This window comes from Lampetra planeri, chromosome 46 (genome assembly GCF_965212315.1).
Source record: "Lampetra planeri chromosome 46, kcLamPlan1.2.h2, whole genome shotgun sequence".
Taxonomy (NCBI): domain Eukaryota; kingdom Metazoa; phylum Chordata; class Hyperoartia; order Petromyzontiformes; family Petromyzontidae; genus Lampetra; species Lampetra planeri.
Genome location: NC_136152.1, coordinates 8344054 through 8360665, shown reverse-complemented (window position 1 = coordinate 8360665; position 16612 = coordinate 8344054). Strand labels below are relative to the sequence as shown.

Sequence of the window (16612 nt, the reverse complement as noted above, 5' to 3'; positions counted from 1 at the left end):
ACGTGGATGTAAGCATCCTTCCGCGTGCGGGCATAACCACCCCTTGTGTGTTTGTTCGCCCTCCCGTAACACCCCTACACCTGTATAAAAGACACATGTTCACAGAAGCAATCAATCAATCAGATTCAAAACTCTCCACCATAGCCAAGACCAAAGAACTCTACAAGGATGTCAGGGACAAGATTGTAGACCTAAACAAGGCTGGAATGGGCTACAAGACCATCGCCAAGCAGCTTGGTGAGGTGACAACAGTTGGTGCGATTATTCGCAAATTGAAGAAACACAAAAGAACTGTCAATCTCCCTCGGCCTGGGGCTCCATGCAAGATCTCACCTCGTGGAGTTGCAATGATCATGAGAACGGTGAGGAATCAGCCCAGAACTACACAGGAGGATCTTGTCAATGATCTCAATGCAGCTGGGACCATAGTCACCAAGAAAACAGTTGGTAACACACTATGCCGTGAAGGACTGAAATCCTGCAGTGCCCGCAAGGTCCCCCTGCTCGAGAAAGCACATATACATGCCCGTATGAAGTTTGCCAATGAACATCTGAATGATTTAGAGGACAACTGGGTGACAGTGTTGTAGTTAGATGAGACCAAAATGGAGCTCTTTGGCATCAACTCAACTCGCCATGTTTGGAGGAGGAGGAATGCTGCCTATGACCCCAAGAACACCATCCCCACCGTCAAACATGGAGGTGGAAACATTATGCTTTGGGGGTGTTTTTCTGCTAAGGGGACAGGACAACTTCACCGCATCTAAGGGACGATGGACGGGGCCATGTACCGTCAAATCTTGGGTGAGAACCTCCTTCCCTCAGCCAGGGCATTGAAAATGGGTTGCGGATGGGTATTCCAGCATGACAATGACCCAAAACACACGGCCAAGGCAACAAAGGAGTGGCTCAAGAAGAAGCACATTAAGATCCTGGAGTGGCCTAGCCAGTCTCCAGACCTTAATCCCATAGAAAATCTGTGGAGGGAGCTGAAAGTTCGAATTGCCAAACGTCAGCCTCGAAACCTTAATGACTTGGAGAAGAACTGCAAAGAGGAGTGGGACAAAATCCCTCCTGAGATGTGTGGAAACCTGGTGGCCAACTACAAGAAACTTCTGTGATTGCTAACAAGAGTTTTGCCACCAAGTACTAAGTCATGTTTTGCAGATGGGTCAAATACTTATTTCCCTCATTAAAATGCAAATCAATTTATAACATTTTGGACATGCGTTTTTCTGGATTTTGTTGTTGTTATTCTGTCTCTCACTGTTCAAATAAACCTACCATTAAAATTATAGACTGATCATTTCTTTGTCAGTGGGCAAACATACAAAATCAGCAGGGGATCAAATACTTTTTTCCCTCACTGTATATAGATGTTTGGGTGATTTGTTTACCTTCTTTGTACTTGTACTACTGTAGTGAGTCCAACTGAGTCACAAACGTTGTCTTGGGAACAACACTATTTATTACATCAACTCAACACATCACGTAACCTACACTCGGGTGTTGAACGCCCATATAACCATGCTATGGCAGAACTAGACACGGTCCCGCTATCCCGGTCCGGACCAAGAGCTGGGACCCGGACCACGTGGCTAGAGGCTTCTTCAACCCGACATGGATCTTCACTCACCAACAGTCAAGAACCCCGTGCCCCACACGGGCCCCCGTTATATCGGCCCGGGCTGGGGCTGGCTCCGCCTCTCTCCCCGCCGAACCTTCTCGATCTCTTTGGCCCTTTCTCGAAGGCTCCCGAGAGCTCCTCTATACCACGTGACCACCCAGCGGCCCCCGTCCACCGGTGGCCCCCCTCCAATATCATCCGTTTTGAGGTGTTAGAAATATTTGGGCCCTTTGACAACATGGAGAAGCATTCGGAGAAAGTAGCACTCTCCTGATTGTTGGGATGAACTGTGTATACTCTTCATAAGGCATCAGAATCACCGTGAGCAGCACGTCGCTTCCATTTTTTTAGCACTTCATGTATAGTAGGAGGAACTTAATGGTAGAGCAGGTTGGCAGCAAATGGATCCCTTTGGCACAAAACAAAGAACGCCATCAGGGTGGTATCTTGTGGAGCCAAGACCTGTTGTTGGGCATATCCTTCGGTGAAGTAGATGCGTTGACCATTTTCGAGGTGAACTGCCAAATGGATGAATGTGGGGGAACGCTCATGGATGGGGAAGCCAAGAATTCACCAAATGGCCTCATTGCTGCTGATGTATCTTCCTTAGACAACATGTTTAACCTCATTTGAAACTTCAAAGACTACAAAACAACCTAGCACGCGTCGTCATTGCCCACACTCATCCCCGTCTCGACTCACTAGCTTGTCTCCATGCTCTCAACTGGCTACCCATCGCCAGTAGGGTCACATACAAGACCGCCTGCCTCTGCCACAATGCCTTTATATCCGCCTGCCCGCTGTACCTTTCTTCATTATTGACAACTTGCAGCTCAGCACATGGCAGATGCCTGCGCAGCGCGACTCACGACCTCCTCTTGATACCAAGATCCAGGATGGTCATGTCTATGCGCCGTTTCTCAGTGGCAGCCCCAACAGTCTGGAACGATATCCCTCTGCACATTCGCAGCATCACCTCAATCACCTCCTACAAGAGACACTTAAAAACTCACCTCTACAATTATGCTTTTCAGCGACTCTGAGCTTGACTCCGCGCCTCTGAGTTGCGGCCACTACGTCTGCAAATTTGCGCGCGTTACAAATTTAACTATTATTATTATCTACACTTTGCTGCTCTGTTGTGTAAGGCAAAGACAGCCATGTCAGAGCCTTTGTTGATGTATTGGCAAACATATTTTATGGCTTTCACAGAATTCCACATTAAAGTGTGCCTCGAAGATCTTGCACAGAAGAGGGCAGTAGGGAATGATCCACCGGTTGTCAACCTTCATTTGAGAGTTAGTGGCAGGTCTGAGCATTGTTTCAAATCCACCATGCTCAGGATTTCTGCAACGATATAGAGGATAGCCATCATGGCCCGACTGAGTGTCTTTCAAGAAGTTTCGTGGATACTTATTGGTACACCTGCGGTCTTGCATATGTAGGGGTGTTAGAGAGAGAGCCCGTTATGCATGGCAGCTTATGGCAAACAAACACAGTGGGTGGGGCTACGTGAGTGCACGGGGAGGTGCTCTCTACGACGTCCGCGCCAGGCACCCCGGGGGGGCCCCACCCCTCAGCGGGGGGTTGGGTATAAAAGGGGATGTATCGGAAGGCTCGGGGTTCTTGTTAAGCTAACCAGTGAAGACTGAAGACGTCTTAGCTAGAGCCCTGGACTCCCCTGGTTCGCCGTCCTTATCAGGGCCGAACAGGACCGAGCCAGCGGCGTGGTCCCGAGATCCAGAGCCGGTGCTCTTGTCAGCGCTGGTCTGGGACTCAGGGTACCGGGCCCGACTTACCAGTGTCGGGCCAGATAGCCTCCCCTAGCCAGTTAGAAGAGGACTAGGAGGCAGGCTAGGAAGTAGCTAGCGCGTGTATCCCCAGCTAGCCGGGTGAGGGGGCCGACACCCCGTCTAGTGTTGTATGCCAGAACCGTGCTGTGTGAATAAAACCCGTGTGCCTCCAACTCCGGCGTCCAAGAGTCGTGAACTCTATTACATCTGGTGTCAGAAGTAAAGATCTACGAACATGGACACGCGCCGGACAGCTCGAGTCAGGGTACCGGAGGGGGAGGACACCGTTGCAGTCGGGGAGCCCGGGACAGCTGAAGAAAACACGGAGCAGTCGGGGTCGGATGCGTCCACACCGCAGCAACAGGAGAATGGAGAGCCGTCGACAGAGGGGCTGAGGCAGGCGCACGCTAAGCTGCTGTACGCCGCTGCCGCCATGCTGGACCAGATCACACAGTTGGGGGCTGCTGGACCGCCACGGGGCGACGGCAGCCGGCGACCACAGCGCCTTCCCGCCATTTTGACGGAGCACCACTTTAAAAATCCCGCCATCGCCGCAGCTGCTGTTGAGGGCGTGGCCGGGTTGAGCATCGAGTCCAACGGCGGGCATACAGTACCTGCAGCGTCATCACCAACGGACGGCACGTCACCACGGGTGCGACCGGCGATGCCATCGGTTGTTCGAGCCGCGGCACAGCTGGGTGGGGGAGACGGAGTCGCGGCACAGCCGGGTGGGGGAGACGGGGGAGTGCGACCTTCCGCGGCAGCCGCTGCGTTACATCAGCGGCTACCTCCACTCAAAGAATTTGTGGGCGAGGAAGGCGACTGGGGCGGCTTCCAGCGGCGCTTCCTCGCTCACCAGGAAATGGCGCAGTGGACGGACGCCGAGGCTCTCCGCGCGCTGCCGGCACTCCTCGACAGCGACGCCCTTGCCACTCTAACATCGGCACCGAAGGAGAGGCGCTCCACGCTGCAGACGGCGATGCAGCTGCTGGCTGCGGTCTACGGTCCGCCGTCGGACTGTCGCCAACTCTTTTACGATCGCCAGCGGGGGGCAAAGGAGTCGCCCCTGGCGTACCGCACAAGCCTCCTGGCACTGGCGAAGGCGGCCTTTCCACGGATGGACATCGAAGGTGTCGACGCCATGGTCACGGAAAAGATATTCCTGCTGGCGGACGACTTGGATATCGTCATCGTCGCACAAGACGACGCGGAGATGTGCTCCCTCCAAGTGGCACGACTCCTCCACGCAAACCTGCTCGCGCAACGACGGAAGGCCAGCAAGGCGGCGAGCGGGCGTGCCGTGGCTGCAGCCACCCTCCCGGCGGAAGAGATTTGCGCCATCGACCTTCAACGGCAGCAGGGAGCGGGAGTACGGGCGGACCGGGGCGGTTCGGGCCATCTCGACCATCCATCGTCTTCGCCAGCGCTCCCGCGCTGTTACAACTGCGGCATCCGGGGCCATGTCGCCTCGGGGTGCCGCTCTCCTCGGCAGCGGGGGACGACACCTCGACGGGACGCCGGCCCTCTTCCCAAGCTCCGTCATCATAACCCAGCGAGTCGCGGCACCCCTCATGTTTGGCCCACGCACACGCCCGTCACACACTCAAACACCGCAGCGAATGGGGGGTCGATATCGCGCACCATCGCACCAACACGCACCACTCTGGGTACTCATATCGAACCCAGCCAGTGGTCTGTGTTGGCCCATCGTGTTGTAGCCGCATCATCGGGGTCGTCTGCCGTTGTGGGGCACATCGACGGGGTTGAGGTGCGCATTCTGGTCGATACGGGAGCATCGGCGACCATTATTTCGGAATTGATTTCCAATATTCTCCCTGTCCAGAGCCGTCCTTTGATGCCCGTTAACGTGCCATTCTATGCTGCTAATGGGGGCTAACTTGGCATCATTGGACAAATTCGAGCCAAAATTTGTATCGGGGATATTAAATTGTCTGGGCCGATTTTTGTTTCCTCCTCGCTGGCGGTTCCGTGCCTGCTGGGGACAGACTTCCTGGCCAAAATGCCGATTAGGATATTAATCGACCAGGGATGCATTGAGCTCCCATTGGGCCGACGCATGGCATTTCTGACATCCCCCGTTACGAGTCGGACGGCGTTCGCGACGGTGCCGGCGTTCGTAGATAGAACGGTGCGCGTTCCTCTGGGGGCACAAATGTTGATTCCTTTGAAACTTCGGCGGCCCTTCGCTAAGGGCATTGGGGCCCAGGGGGTTCTGCTGGGGCCGTCTAGGGCCGGGGTTAGTGGACCTCATTTACTTCCGGCCCAGACCATAGTAAGAGGGGACGGAGACCCCTTCATCGCGGTCCTCAATGTGGGCTCGCAGACGGTGGTGGTCCCACAGGGGACCGTGCTAGCTCACGCAACGCCGGTGCCCTGTGAGGAACCCGTCGCGAATCACGTGAGCGCTGTCCCTGCGCCGCGACCACATTCGGACAGCGATGAAGGGTGGCTCGAGGCGCTTTGTGCGGGATCGACGGACCTGTCAAATTCAGAGCGTCAACAGCTTAAAACACTACTGCGGGAATTTTCCGACGTTTTCAGTCGGGACAAATACGATTTGGGCTGCACTCATCTGCTGCGTCACCATATTGATACGGGTGACAGCGCGCCAATACGCCAGAATCCTTTTCGGTTAAGTCCCGCCGAAAAGGACCATGTCAAATCGGCTGTTGATGACATGTTAGCCGCCGACATCATTTCTCCTTCCACCAGCCCTTGGGGAGCGCCGATCGTCCTAGTTAAGAAACAGGATGGCTCGTTGCGGTTTTGCGTTGATTTTCGGCGCCTTAACAAAATTTTGGTGGCCGACGCATACCCGCTCCCACGGATGGACGAATCGCTTGACGCCTTGGCGGGAGCGCGATTCTTCTCCACATTGGATTTACTTTCGGGATTCTGGCAGCTTCCTCTGGACGATGATTCAAAGCCTAAAACTGCTTTCCGTACACCGCACGGCCTGTTCCAATTCAACCGGTTGCCGATGGGACTCCACTCAGCGCCGGCAACTTTCCAGCGTTTGATGGAATTAGTTTTGGCTGGATTGCAATGGGACTCGTGCTTGATTTATTTGGATGACGTTATCGTCTTTAGTAAAACATTTGACGAACATCTCCAGAGGTTGCGGGCGGTTTTCCAAAAGATGCGGGCTGCTAATTTGAAATTCAAACCCCAATAATGTCATCTGTTACGCGAATCGGTGCATTATTTGGGACACATCGTGGGACGCTCAGGTATTGCTACCGATCCCGCCAAAACGCAGTGCGTCAGCTCCTGGCCGACTCCCACCTCGGTGGGAGAGGTCAGGAGTTTCATTGGCTTCGCGTCCTATTACCGATGGTTTGTCGCGGATTTTGCGACGATTGCGAAACCCCTACACGCTTTAACGTCAAAAGGGGTTCGGTTCCACTGGGGACAGGAGGAGGAAGCTGCTTTCCGCTCCCTTCGGGACGCTCTGGTGAAAGCTCCTCCCTTGGTTTACCCCGATTTTTCTAAGCCCTTTTTGCTTGACACCGATGCGAGCAACACGGGTATTGGGGGCGTGCTTTCCCAGGTGGTTGACGGCGTGGAACGGGTGGTCGCGTACGGTAGTCGGGTGTTGTCTCCTGCGGAGCAAAGATATTGTGTCACCCGTCGGGAACTGTTGGCAATTGTCTATTTCATCCAACAGTATCGCCCATATCTGTACGGTCGGCATTTCACCGTCCGCACAGATCATGCGGCACTACAGTAGGCCCTGCGAGTTCAACAACCATCGGGACAATTGTCTCGATGGTTGGAGATTCTCCAGGACTGTGATTTTGAAACCACCTACCGTAAGGGCGTTCGCCACACCAATGCGGACGCTCTGTCGCGCATGCCAACCACCTCCGAATGTGCATGCCTCCTGGGGTCTGGACATTGCAGGCCTCCGGGGGACATATCGGTTCCGGTCTTGGCGGCCGCCGATGACGACGAAACATTGATTACTAATTCGATCGCACAACAGGGAAAAGATTCCCTGTTGGGGTTGCCCGTCACTGAATGGGGGCGCCTCCAGATGGAGGATACCTCCCTCCTCGGGTGGCGTCGTCGCGTCGGGGGTGCTGCTCGGGGGAGGTGTGATGCCGACGCATGGGAGATGGTGCAAGGTCTGCTGATGCATTGGGACGGGAAATCCCATCGACACCGGCTGGTGGTCCCTTCTGGGTTGCGGGGCAAGGTGGTGTGGGCCGCTCACGAGCGCCTCCTACACCTGGGGACCCAAAAGACCCTCGCCTTGCTCCAACTTGATTTTTTTTGGCCAGGCATGACGAGGGATGTCGGGGATTTATTGGGGTCATGCCCTCGGTGCGCGCAACGAAAACCGCCGGCACGGGAGTCTAACCCACCCTTGCAATCAATCAAAGTGTCCAGAATAAATGAGCTTGTCGCGCTGGATATTTTGGGCCCATTCCCCGCCACCCCCAGGGGCAATAGATATTTGTTGACTGGTGTGGAGTATTTTACGCGCTGGCCTATGGCCTGGCCCCTTGCCAATCAGTCGGCAGCAGCCATCGTGGAGGCCTTTGTTCAGGGATATGTCCTGGACAAAGGTGCTCCGGAGCGGCTGCTGACCGACCAGGGCAGAAATTTTTCCGGCAAACTACTCCAACAAGTCTGTGAGCTCCTGGGCACGAAGAAAATTCGTACCTCCCCGTATCACCCGCAAACTGACGGGATGGTCGAGCGTCTGCATCGCACCATCACGTCAATGTTGTCACAGTAGGTTTCGGACTCACAGACCGATTGGGACCTGCAAATTCAAGGGGTCTTGGCGGCATACCGAATGGCCCCCGATGCAGCTACGGGATTTTCCCCCTTCTACCTCATGTACGGCCGCGAACCTGACCCGCCTGTTCGTGCCCAGCTGCAGATCCCCGCGCCGCAGAGTAAAACTAAATTGGCTGACCATGTAAAATTTAATCTGGCCAAATTAACTGAGGCACGGGATGCTGCCATGCAAAACTCTGACCGCCGTCAGAAAGCGAATGAGCGACTCAGACTGGGTCGGGCGCACATGCCGCAGTGGAAGCCGGGGGACAAGGCATGGCTGCACTGTCCCCAGGTGCCACTTGCTACCTCCTCTAAGCTGGTGCGGCCGTGGCGGGGCCCTGTGGAGGTGGTCGAGGTTTTGCGACCGCAGTGCGTGCGCATCAAATGGGGGAAGCGGCGGTGGTTCGTGCACCCCTCTAGATTAAAACCCTTCGTTGCGGTACACATCCCCACTTCACACACGCGTGGCCAAACATGTGGGGGGTCGACCGACTCACTGGGTCCGTCTCCGTCGCTCTCACCTAACGCCTTGCCGGCTGTGCCACCTCCAGGTGCATCAGGAGTGACGGGCTCACGCCCGATCACCCCTCCTGGGGATGCCAAGGGTCACGCGGCGTCGGATGAGGACTCACTCCGAGACGGACAGTTGCCACTTGACGGTCCGCCACCTGGGGTTACCCCGTGTGAGGGGCCCGCTGCAAGGATGCGCGCTAAAATGCGCAGACTGTTGTGAGGCCGGAAGATGTGTACATAGGTTGTGTTCATTGTGTGTTGTGTGGGTGGTGTGTTCCCGGCTCATTGGATGTACATATGTTGGGTTCGCCATGTGTTGTGTGTGTGGTGGGTTCCCTGCAAATTGTATATAGGCTGTTTTTACGGAATTCATATTTATTCGGGGGGGGTGCGTCGGGTTGTTTTCTCTTCTCGCTGTTGCGTTCTTGTTGTGTTCTTGTTGTTGTTCTTGTTATTGTTGAAAAATAGTGAGGCACACGCGCGGTCAGGGGGTAAATGCGCTTTTATTGTCATTTTTTTTGTATGTTGGCAGCCGGGACGGCTGCAAGCTATGCGGGGGGGAGGGGTGATGTAGGGGTGTTAGAGAGAGAGCCCATTATGCATGGCAGCTTATGGCAAACAAACACAGTGGGCGGGGCTACGTGAGTGCACGGGGAGGTGCTCTCTACGACGTCCGCGCCAGGCACCCCGGGGGGGCCCCACCCCTCAGCGGGGGGTTGGGTATAAAAGGGGATGTATCGAAGGGCTCGGGGTTCTTGTTAAGCTAACCAGTGAAGACTGAAGACGTCTTAGCTAGAGCGCTGGACTCCCCTGGTTCGCCGTCCTTATCAGGGCCGAACAGGACCGAGCCAGCGGCATGGTCCCGAGATCCAGAGCCGGTGCTCTTGTCAGCGCTGGTCTGGGACTCGGGGTACCGGGCCCGACTTACCAGTGTCGGGCCAGATAGCCTCCCCTAGCCCGTTAGAGGAGGACTAGGAGGCAGGCTAGGAAGTAGCTAGCGCGTGTATCCCCAGCTAGCCGGGTGAGGGGGCCGACACCCCCTCTAGTGTTGTATGCCAGAACCGTGCTGTGTGAATAAAACCCGTGTGCCTCCAACTCCGGCGTCCAAAAGTCGTGAACTCTATTACACATACATGGCGAATTTGGATTGAACTGCCCACATGGGCCATAGACCATTTGCTTGCAGACCACATAAAAAGGGCAGGGTCTTGATGGGGGTCAGGTAACTCAGCACTGATAAATGTGTCAATGTCACTTGCGTGAATTTTTTCCCTCATCCATAGCAAAATGTGAGCATGAGGAAGACGACATTTTTGGCACTCAATGGTATGCAAGTTACTGCTTGTCTTTCCAAAGACGCCGCCTTCGTTAGTCGTAATAAGCATCATGAGGTCATCAACTTTGAGTTTAAAGACCCTTGCTAAGATGTCATGTGTGTCTGTTGGCTTTTTGGTTTGGATAAAGCTAAACCTGGATCTCTTTCCATTTCGGATTGCAAGTGAAGGTGATAAGAGATCGGGCCTGCCATATTGGCTGTTGTATGTCATGGCATCCTGAGTCTTATCATGCATGTATCTTGGTCCAGCTGTGAAGGATGAAGGCAAACAAAAGGAATCTGCCCACATTCTGAGCGTTTGCATCTCCGTCAGCATTGATTGCATCCCAGAGATAAGCGTACTGTTCAACACGTAAAGAAGACGCTCACTCTCAATTTTGGCATACTCATCAACAACATACTGGTGAAAGAGGTTTGCGCAGCGTAATATGTGGTTTCCTCCTCTGTCCATGATCATGAAGGAATGGAAGTCTTTAGAGGAGACAGTTATGTGAGGATGTCTTTGTCCTGTAGCTTTGATAATTATCATTTTAGGAATCTGGACATGGTAGCCATCTTGGGCTTGCCACAGTAAAATTGGGTATTGTAGGGCATCATATGCTCTGGTTGTGTCAGGGAAGTTTGATGGTGTTGTCTTGGTATCGAAGCACAATGTCTCTCTTACCATGTTCCTCACCCACCAAAAGAACAGCAAGCTCAACAAAAGTTGGGACATTGAAACTCCCTGCGTGCTCCCTGCTTGGGTCGAAAGAAAAGGTGCAGTACGCCAATGGTTGATTTTCCCACAAATGTAACAAAATGATAGATGAAAAAAAATCGGCTGTAGCTAAGTACAACGTATTTAACAGTATAACATAAAAATCAGCATCGCAGTACTACATATCAGTAAATAGCGTGACGTGAGCAAACCAAACAATAGAAATGCATTCAAGCTAGAATAAGTCTACATTATAGAGCAGCAGTACGCACACTTAAGTTAATAAGCGGGCTACAGTCTAAATTATAGACTGGCAGTACACTGACTCAATGACCTAAGCATTGCTAAAGTCGACATAATAAGCTGGCAATACGGTCAGCAGCTTAAAAAGCAGGATACAGTCTACATGAAAGACTGGCAGTACACTGAGCAAGGTAAAAAAGCAGGCAACAGATTATAGACTGGCATACACTCACCCTGGCCAGTAGCAATGCATATAGTGTAGATAATAGACTGCCAGTGCACTGACTTGAATTAATAGGCAGGCAAAAGGCCACATGACAGACTGCCAGTAGACTGGCGCAGCTTCATAAAAACACACAATCATATGGTAATATTTTGCATTTAATTTAATTTTAAATATTAGTCTACACACAAACATTAATAGTTGAATATTTCCAAACGTATTTTTTAAATAATAGTTAAATAATAGTTTTCTATGTACGTGCAGAGCCCCCGGCCTCGCCTAGATTGCCCAGCCGGCCGAGGTGGCACCTTGGCAGGCTTGGGGCTGGGCCGCTACCCCTGCCCCCACCATCCCCCTGCCCGCGCTACAATAATACTATGTAAACGCGATAATATTAATATCAACCGACTGTATAGTAGTAACTGCACGCATCGGGGTGGGGGGGGGGGACATTAAACTTTGAAAAATTTACCTCAGCGTTGATTTGCATTTTGAAGGTGAAAGAGAATTCCCCCTCCACCAATGACGCGTGTGCGTTGCCAAGGGCAACCCTCGGTCAGCCGAGTGGCGTTTTAAATAAATAAACGGAAACTGCACAAAATCGCCAAATAAAGTACTTAAAAGTTGACGGATGTGAAAAAGGAATAGCGCTTGCTCACCGCGGGGCTTACGGCGTGGCACCTAGCCATACTTTTTTATGTAAACCTCAACGTTTGAGAGTCAAATACCTCACAAACGTGCGCACACACACACAGACAGACAGACAGACAAAAAATGAGATTTATAGGTAAAGATACTTTAAACCCCCCCCCCCACCCTCTGGCCTTCACACCTGATTGGCTCACATGTGACGACATCCGATTTATCCCTCTATTTAAGACAGGAGGATTTCTCCACAACTCTGGCTGTCCGCCTGATGATGCTAGTTGTAATTATTCTTTGGGTCTTTTGGTAAACTCCCGTAGATAGGTTACATTTTTTTTACAAAAAACTACGATGTTTCAATCGCAACACGAGCGGTCGTCATCATATGGAGAAAAAAAGAGGGGTTAGCCTCTAAAGGCAAACTGTTTATAAAGGTTTAAAATTGGCGTAGCCCAAGTGTCAGCAGCATTGGAGGAGGAGCTTATGTTAATCTGAGGGATGAAAAAAACGCTAGGACACCGCATGTAGAGCGGAGGTTATGTTAATGTGAGGGGTTAAAAAACTGGTGAGCAACGGCAGTGCTAAAATGGAAAAATGACAGCCAGTTATGACTTAAACTGGTTGACAACATCCTTCCAGTGATTGCAGAGTTTGTACCCATCTTATCTGTTAAAATTTGTGTCTATGTCTGTATTGATGGATGGCTTAATGAACGAATCTTTGTTGATAGCCAGTGGGTTGCAAAGTACCTTTGTCTTAGAGAAATCAATTTCGTGCGCCAACCACATTAAAACAATGGTCCTACCGGGTTTTAGATCTGCCTTATGCTCACGAACACGGTCCGAGACATGTCGCTTAGTTTCCCCAATGTAACTACTGCCGCAAACACAGCTTAGTTTGTAGACGCTGGGATATTGCATGTCAGGGATCACATCCTTCACAGATGGGATCAGATCACGAATTTACGTACTGTGTTAAATCTAACCTGGATCTTGTGTTTGCTCATGATTTTCGAAATATTTTGGTGACCCCTGCTATGTATGGCAAGGTGATGGTTTTGATTGGGTCCTCAGATGGTTCTTTCCCAACGGTTGGGGTGATAGCTTTATGGATTGTGTAGTCTGAATAAACATTTGTCTTGAGAGCTTGGTGTATGTTCCAGTTCACTGGCTAGGTGATGATCATCGGAAATACATCGAGCTCTATGGTGTAGAGTTTTGATGAGGGAATTCTTCTGGGATGGATGGTGGTGGGAGTTGGGTTGCTTTCCTGTAGAAAGTGGCCCATTGAGCCATCTGCTCTCTTTTCGATTAAAACATCTAAAAATTGTAGTTTGCATCCTTTTCCAAATCCACTTTGTTTCTGAATATAATTATTTATTAGATTCACTTTCAATAAAGAAACGTGAAACTTAAAGCGAATTTGCGAAAAAAATCTTTCCGCTCGACCTTCTTCTGCGTGAGTGTAAAAATCCACGCGCTCATGAATATTAATGATGGGGGGGGGGGTGCGGCATGTGGAGTGACGTCACGTGTGTTACACACAGACATTCTTGGCTCATAGTAGTAATACTATTATTCTACAGACACATCATAGTTAAACACAACTGGAAGTGCCTCACAGCAATGGAGAGAACTAAGGATGTGTGATGCCACCGCCGCGAAGCCACTCTGCGGGCGCCCCATCTACGACCTCGCCACCACCAAGCGACAGGGCCGGCACTGCTTCCACCTCACCACCCTCCACATAAACACACCCTCACAGATTTCCCCCCCATAGAGCACCTGGCTGACAGGTTTTCACCCAGAAGCCCTCTCATAGGGATAATCTTGATGTGGGTAACAATAAAAAGGGGCCGCAGAAAGGGGAGAAGGTCTCTTGCTTCTCGAGTCAGCCACCGGGGCGGTCGTCTCTTCAGTTCAGCTAATCGAACGTCCGTGTGACGAGTCAAAGTGCTGCGAGGACAGGCGCACCGGAGCGTCGAACCGCAAGAGAGCCGGCGAGCGGCAGCCCTTCTCCCGCGAGCGATGAGCACAGCAGCAGGTGTTCACACACGAGCGAGGGATCGGGAGACGGCGGACCCCCTGCGGCCGGCGCCCAGCAGGGAGAGGCCTCGGGGGCCAGCGGCCTCAAAAGATGCTGTTATTTGTCGGTACTGAAAGATATATTCTTTTTTAATCTAAACTAAAAACTATTTTTTTACCAGGCAAAGCCCACTAATCAAGTCTCTTTTTCCACATAAGCCAATCAAGTCGCTTATCGTGTGGAATTTTATAGTTACAGCCAGATAATCTAAACGCATATTTCGAAATGTGAAGTGAAAAACCGTAGGAACTATAGAAAAATCCACGTGACCATGGAAAGAATGTGCAAACTCCAAATACATAGGCGTGATGGTTGGAACCGAAACCACAATCTGTTGCATACCAAGCGAGGGAGATAACATCTCGCCACCATGGCCACCGTGGCGAGATGTTACCAAGGGACAAACAGAGCAGGCATCCACGTGACATGGACTCAGGCAGGAGAGTTAAGCGCAACTGAGGAGATGCAAGTGGTGAGAGAGTAAACCCATACGTGTTCGCACGTGTAATGCTCACCCTCTGTACAGCGGTCTGCCGTTGGTCGATTCAGAAAGCTGCTTAGAGACTCCGCAATGCTCACTTTTCTCCGAAACCTAGTACACAAAAATGCATGTTGGTTCTATCTAAATGTAACCTTAGTGCGACTTGCATTTTATAAAGACAGTATTATTTCTAAATATGTTTTATTTTGTGCCATGTTTGTGAGAGCTTCAATTTTTATCAAGTCAAATGCTTTTTCATACTCTTTGGTTCTTTCGGTAAAGTCACGTAGGTAGAAAAATAAAATTAAAAATAATATATTATGGTCTACAAAGCCAGGCACATCATGGCAATTGAAATTCAGCAGTTTCCAACGATAACCTGGTGTGTATTCAAGGAGTATTCCCCGAGATGACAACGTGCCATACGTGGGAGTTATGATTTAATCAACTACTTCACTCAACACAAATAAGCCTTTTATTTTAAACAATAAAATCACAAAATAACATTTCCAATGCCTTTCAACCAAATGGCTCATTAACACAAACTTCTTCTACATATTGGTACTCTGTCCTTAAAAGCACGGGCCAATGTAAAGAGGATGAGCGCATAAACCTTCATCATCGAGTAACTTTGTGACCAGCCCGACCTACTTGTGACAAGCGTCCAGAGATGCCTTGGTGGAGCCGATGGCATTCGCGATGTCCTGAGGGTCGAAGGTCATGTTTGCCTGTAGGCCAAGAATGGTGCAGTATCCCAGGGCATGGTATATGCTGTCCTGGGACCTACGCGCACGATTACAAGGAAAGCCTTCAAACACCACCACTCCCATCACCCTCCCCCCGTTCAAGATCGAGATGTCACTCTTGGCTCAAGCTGATGATGCCACGACTGCACCTCACCAACGCTTTCTACCCTTTGCCAGATCCCACAGCCGACACGTGACTTCCAACATCCGCCCTGACAGTATCCACGTACTTAGCCTTCGGTCTTCTCTTCCCCTCGGTCGCTGGAATCACTTAGACCACTCTGTCTGTTTCGGCAACCAGCCCTCCCCTATCGTGTACACATCACCACCACTCCTACCATCATTCACCACCATCATCATCATTCCTGTTCAACCCATCTTCAACACAACCAACACAATACAATGTATATGTGTGCAAAATATCAATATACAAATGCAGCTCCAAATTAAAAACAATGCATTTATAAAAAAGACCAATTCTATGAATGCATATTATGCACTCAAGATAGGCAGTGTGTGTGTGACTGCTGGAAGACTACGGTAATAACGGTAATCACCCTTGCATTTGTATGGCATGGCTTCAACCATCAGCAAATCAAAAGCGCCTTACATCACATCTCACACATTCGAAGGGGACCTCCCATGACAGCTGTTCTGGTGTGGCACGAGGCGACTCAAAATTTCCCTGCAAGTCGGCAATAGTCTGTCAGTAGGTGGTGATGACCATTATGTGCAATCGCAATTGAGTAATTTACAATGTAATTTTCTAATTTGGCAAATTTGGATCATGAAGCAGGCACAAAATAGCCTGCTCTTTTCAAATCCGAGATAAAGGGATATACGTGGATGAGTGTGTACACCAGCTGAGTAGGCATAATTCACAGGAGAGTGAGCGTATATGGGAGACTTGTGCACGAGTGAGCACGATCTTATAGGAGAGTGACGGAGTGAATCATCGGTGAGAGAGCGCAATTCGTGGGTGAGCGAGTATGCGGAAAATGTATCAACCAATGGCGGTAGGTGTTTCGTGCATTGGTGAGCACGACTCGGGTACGCAAGGGTTCCCCCCGTGGTCAAGCGTGCGTGAGAGCAGATACCAAGGCTGCAGCTTCTCCAGGGCCTCAGAGAACTTGTTGTTGAGAAAGAGGTTGAGGACGAGTGTGCACTCTGCAATCCCGGTCTCCAGATCCATGTGGGATGGGCTGGAGGCACAAACATAGACAAACTCACCACATTCATCAACAGCAATGGGTGAGCTTTCAGTAATCAGGTGCCTCGTTTGTGGAATGTCATACCTCAGTTCGTTAGGGATGCTCCATCGGTCGAGGTTTTTAAGACTCGTCTGAAAACACATTTATTTTCTCTTGCATATTCGTTTGCGTAGGGTTGTTATACTCTTATTTTAATGTTA

At 51.0% G+C, this 16612-nt stretch overlaps 1 protein-coding gene across 1 annotated transcript in view; it reads right to left on the bottom strand.

Moving 5' to 3' along the window:
- Window positions 1-16612, bottom strand: part of LOC144733393 (tetratricopeptide repeat protein 39B-like) — a 111066-nt gene that overhangs the window by 40384 nt on the left and 54070 nt on the right. The window contains exons 3-5 of the mRNA XM_078615299.1: window positions 16299-16403; window positions 15107-15238; window positions 14490-14566 (exon numbers count right to left, since the gene is read on the bottom strand). Coding sequence (XP_078471425.1) covers window positions 14490-14566; window positions 15107-15238; window positions 16299-16403 — 314 coding nt within the window. The remainder of the gene's footprint in view (window positions 1-14489; window positions 14567-15106; window positions 15239-16298; window positions 16404-16612) is intronic.